This window comes from Protobothrops mucrosquamatus, unplaced genomic scaffold (assembly GCF_001527695.2).
Source record: "Protobothrops mucrosquamatus isolate PMUCROS unplaced genomic scaffold, P.Mucros_1.0 scaffold3252, whole genome shotgun sequence".
NCBI classification, from domain to species: Eukaryota; Metazoa; Chordata; class Lepidosauria; order Squamata; family Viperidae; genus Protobothrops; species Protobothrops mucrosquamatus.
In genome coordinates, this window is record NW_015389246.1 from 36,158 (window position 1) to 40,937 (window position 4,780).

Below are 4,780 nucleotides of genomic sequence, written 5' to 3' on the forward strand. Positions count from 1 at the left end.
AAGAGAGAGAGAGAGAGAGAGAGATTAAATATGGGGCGTAGCAATTCACAGAAGGAAAGGACACCACCAAGTATAGAATTCCAGTCATTCAAATGGAAACTTGTTGAACCTGGGGCCTTTTTCTCAGGGACGGTTCAGCCCTTAGACCGTGTCAATCTAGAGAAGCGTTTCTCAACTTTTGACAACTTTAAGATGGGTGGACTTCAACTCCCAGAATTCTGGGAGTTGAAGTCCACCCATCTTAAAGTCGAGAAATATTGCTCTGGGAGAAAAATCGATAATTGAGACTCTTTCTGTTGACACAAAGAATCAGAATCACGAAGAGACACAACGCCCCCCCCTCTAAAATTCCAATTTCTCAATGAACAATTTCTTTTTTTTAAAAAAAAGAGCCAATTCGTATTGGGAAGGGAAATTTTAAAAAGGTTGCAGCCCTCCGGAGAGGGCTTTGACTTCCCGATAACAGTAATATATACAGAAGGATCGAAACCTCTGGAATCTGCGGTTACCGTCCAGAAACCCCTTAATTTTCCTTCCCACCCTAAACACTCCCCCCCCAGGGATCAGACACCGGTGTTCAACAATGTTTGCGGGAAAAACCAGTAGCTGCCTTTAAAATAAGAAAGAAAGAAAGAAAGAAAGAAAGAAAGGAAGGAAGGAAGGAAGGAAGGAAGGAAGGAAGGAAGGAAGGAAGGAAGGAAGGAAGGAAGGAAGGAAGGAAGGAAGGAAGGAAGGAAGACCAAGATTCACATGTATTACAAAAAGATCAACCAAGAAAGAAGAAAGAAGGGCCTCCACCATTCTCACATTACAGGAAAGAAAATGTACACTTTTATTTATAAATAAAAGAGCGGGAGGAAAAAAACAAAAAAAGGGGGGGGAATGGCCTCGCTCCCGCTTTTTTAAACCAGAGTCTCTTTCCGTTTGATGCTGAGCTGGCTTTTGTCCCGGCTCCTCCGGAGCCCTGAATGCATCCTGTAGCTTTTGACGTTCTTCATCTCTGACGCCGTGTCGGCATCGGCGACGTTCTCGCCGAGCTCCGCGCGGAAGCTGCCCGACCCGGAAGTCTGTCTCCTCTGGATCTTGGCACTGGATCCGAAAGGGTGGTTCTCTTCGCCTTCCTCGCTCAGCTCGGGCAGGTCTTTGAGGTCGAAAGGCACGGGGCTGGGCTGGAAGGGGCCGATGGCCGCCTGGATGCAGTTGAACCACTGCTGCTTGTGGAAGATGTCGTTGGCCTGCAGCGTGTGGGACTGGCCCGAGGCGGAGTCCCGGAATCGGACCCGGAAGATGTTTTTGGCTGGAAAGCAAGCAAGGAGGGAAGGAGGTTTACCGACATGCTCAGGTCATTTTTTTTCTCCCACCTCCGGAACGCAAGTGGACTTTCTTTTTCATGTTCTTTTGAAAAGGTTTCGCTTGTCATCCAAGAAGCTTCCTCCGGTTCTAACTGATGCCACAGCTGAAGTTCTGGAATGGATGTTAGAACCGGAAGAAGCTTCTCGGATGAGAAGCGAAATGTTTTGGGGGAAAAAACCAAAACCCGAGAAAGGCCAGATTCAAAATGTTTCGTTCTCATCAAAGCAGTCTCTTCATTTCTGTCTGATTTTTAGAACCGAAGTTCTAGAACCGATGTTAGAATTGAAGCAGTTCTAGAACCGACGTGAGACCTAAAGAAGCTTCTTGGACGAGAAGCGAAACGGTTTTTTGGGGGGGGAATAAGAAAAACCAGATTAAAAACGTTTCACTTCTTATCCAAGTCTCTATAGTTCTATCTAATGTTGGAACTGAAGAAGTTCTAGAACCGATGTTAGAATGGAAGCAGTTCTAGAACTTATATGAGACCTGAAGAAGCTTCTTGGATGAGAAGCGAAACATTTTGGAAAAAACTCAAGGAAGACCAGATTAAAAACGTTTCGCTTCTCATCCAAGAAGTTCTAGAACAGATGTTAGAATGGAAGCAGTTCTAGAACCGACGTGAGACCTGAAGAAGCTTCTTGGATGAGAAGCGAAACGTTTTGGGGAAAAAAAAACCCAACAAAGACCAGATTAAAAACATTTCGCTTCTCATCCAAGACGTCTCTTCAGTTCTATCCGATGTTGGAACTGAAGAAGTTCTAGAACCGAGGTTAGAAGGGAACCGGTTCTAGAACCGATGTTGAGACCTGAAGTAGCTTCTGGGAAGCGAAGCGAAACGTTTTCAAAGCAAAGACCAAGAAAATCCAGTGGGCCTTTTGGGAAAAGCACTTTCGGGACAAGGAGAAGGATGTTCTGGTCAACTCTTGAAGGACACATCGGGTGTGGGCTCCTGGTTGGGAATCTCTTCCAGAAAGGTCCTGAAAAGGGTCTTCGATAGAGATGGGCTTTTAGGGGGATGAATCTAGAGGATGTCCCTCTTGCTGTTTTTAGGGATCCCTGAAAGAATGTGCCAAAGTAGGGGAAAAGTGGGGTTGGGATGTCTGGGGAAACGAAAGGACCCAACCTTCTGAAGAACATTGCAGGATTCAGAAGCTTCCCTCGACAGATCAGCCTCTAGATTAAGGGCAGGCGCTAAAGGAGGAGGGGGCTGTTTTCCCTCAGAACCATAGAGCTGGAAGGGACCTTGGAGGTCTTTTAGTTCAACTCTCTGGTCAAGAAGGAAACCTTATACCGGGGGGGGGGGGGGTCTTCCAACTTGGCCCTTTTATGACTTGTGGACTTCAACTCCCAGAATTCCACAGCCAGGCACGTGTACCTGGCTGAGGAATTCTGGGAGTTGAAGTCCACAAGTCATAAAAGGGTCAGTTCCCTCACGCTGGCTGAGGAATTCTGGGAGTTGAAGTCCACAAATCATAAAAGGGCCAAGTTGGAAGACCCCTGCCTTATATCATCCCAGACAATCTCTTCTCAAAAGCCTCCGGTGATGGGAGCATCCACAACTTCTGGAGGAAAGTCGTTCCACCGATTAATTCTTCTGACTTCCTCCTTAATTCTAGCTTGGATCCCTTTTTGACCAGCTTCCCGGCTGTTACTTCTTGTCCTGCCCTCAGAGGCTTTGGAGAATAGCCTGACCCTCCCCTCTTCTCTGGGACAGCCCCTCAAATATTGGAATCCTTCCTACCTACCTTTATCTGAATTGCCAAAGGCACCTCGGAACGACCCGCCCATTTTGACATCTCCATCTTGCAAGTCTTCCAGGACCAGGTCTTGGACCGGGATGGGCTGCCGATACACTTGGTAAGAATGGCGCTCGTTCCGTGTCACGGGCCGGGTGAGGACCAGGACTTCTTGGAAAAGGAAGATGTAGAGCTTCTGGAAAGAAGAGAAGCGAGGAGGTTTTAAGTGAAATTCAGCCACAATCAAAGAGAGGGAAGTATATATTTCTATGCAAGCGAAAAGATTTTGGAGCGTTCTGCTGTCACACGCACAGACACACACCAAAATAAACCATCATTTAATCACCAAACATTTGCTTTTAGATCGGGGTTGTCGAATCTTGGCCATTTGAAGAATTGTGGACTTCAACTCCCAGAATTCCCCAGCCCAGCAGGCATATAGTCACCCTGTCAAAGGTAATGTGCGGATGGGGAATTTGAGGAGTTGAGGTCCACTCGTCTTAAAAGTGTTTGGAAAACACCCCTCTAGATGGCCTGCAATAGGATGTGGCAGTCAAAGGTACCCCTGATGGTCTTCAGCTACCAGTCCTTGCTAAAAAAAAAAAAAAAAGTCTATAAAAAGATATTGAGATTCTAGAAAGAGTACAAAGAAGAGCAACAACGATGATCAGGGGACTGGAGGCTAAAACATACAAGGAACAGTTGCTGGTATTGGGCATGTCTAGTTTAATGAAGAGAAGGACGAGGGGGGACATGATAGCAGTCTTCCAGTATCTCAGGGGCTGCCCCAAAGAAGAGGGAGTCAAGCTATTCTCCAAAGCGCCTGAAGGCAGGACAAGAAGCAACGGATGGAAACTCACCAAGGAGAGAAGCAACCTAGAACTAAGGAGAAACTTCCTGACAGCTAGAACAATTAACCAGTGGAACAATCTGCCTCCAGAAGCGGTGAACGCTCCAACACTGGAAGTTTTTAAGAAATGGTATAGGGTTTCCTGCCTGAGCAGGGGGTTGGACTAGATGACCTCCAAGGTCCCTTCCAACATTATTATGGATCATCGCACAGTCAGCCAGATGTTCAGACTGGATTTGGCATTTTGTCTACCTAGCGAGTCCTTCCCAAGGATCCGGGATAGACAGATGTGGATGTTTGATGGTATTACAGATCTCGTCGCAGGATGGAAGCAGTTCCTAGTAAGGCCGCCTTTTGCAATTGACTAATGACAAATTTGTCAATGCCAATGGTGTTCAAGTGGTGCTCCAGTTGTTTTGGGATTATTATTATTATTATTATTATTATTATTATGGATCATCGCACAGTCAGCCAGATGTTCAGACTGGATTTGGCATTTTGTCTACCTGTCGAGTATTATTATTATTATTATTATTACTACTACTATTATTATTATGGGTCTCCAACCTCGACAACTTTTAAAGGCTTGTGGACTTCAACTCCCAGAATTCCTCACTCAGCCAGGTTGCCAAGTTTGAAGACCCCCGGCTGTAATGGAAAAGATGAAGCTGACCAATGAGAAAAATGTGTTGTTTATAGCCGAGAACAAAAAGACGAACTCCATCTTTTATTTCTGCAAAGCAGCCCTAAGTAAATATTGATAGAACAGCCTTTAAATGTTTTTTTCCTACCTGACGGCTGCGGGCCCAAAAGGCCACTTAATAAAGTACATTGTCCTCTC

The 4,780-nt window shown here is 45.8% G+C and overlaps 1 protein-coding gene across 1 annotated transcript in view; it reads right to left on the reverse strand.

The window, feature by feature from the left end:
* Positions 1-884: 884 nt before the first annotated feature.
* The window catches only part of NET1 (neuroepithelial cell transforming 1), a 24,625-nt gene continuing 20,729 nt past the window's right edge, over positions 885-4,780 (reverse strand). The window contains exons 9-10 of the mRNA XM_015826721.1: positions 3,099-3,285; positions 885-1,297 (exon numbers count right to left, since the gene is read on the reverse strand). Of these exons, the coding sequence (XP_015682207.1) occupies positions 903-1,297; positions 3,099-3,285 (582 nt within the window). The 3' untranslated portion in view covers positions 885-902. The remainder of the gene's footprint in view (positions 1,298-3,098; positions 3,286-4,780) is intronic.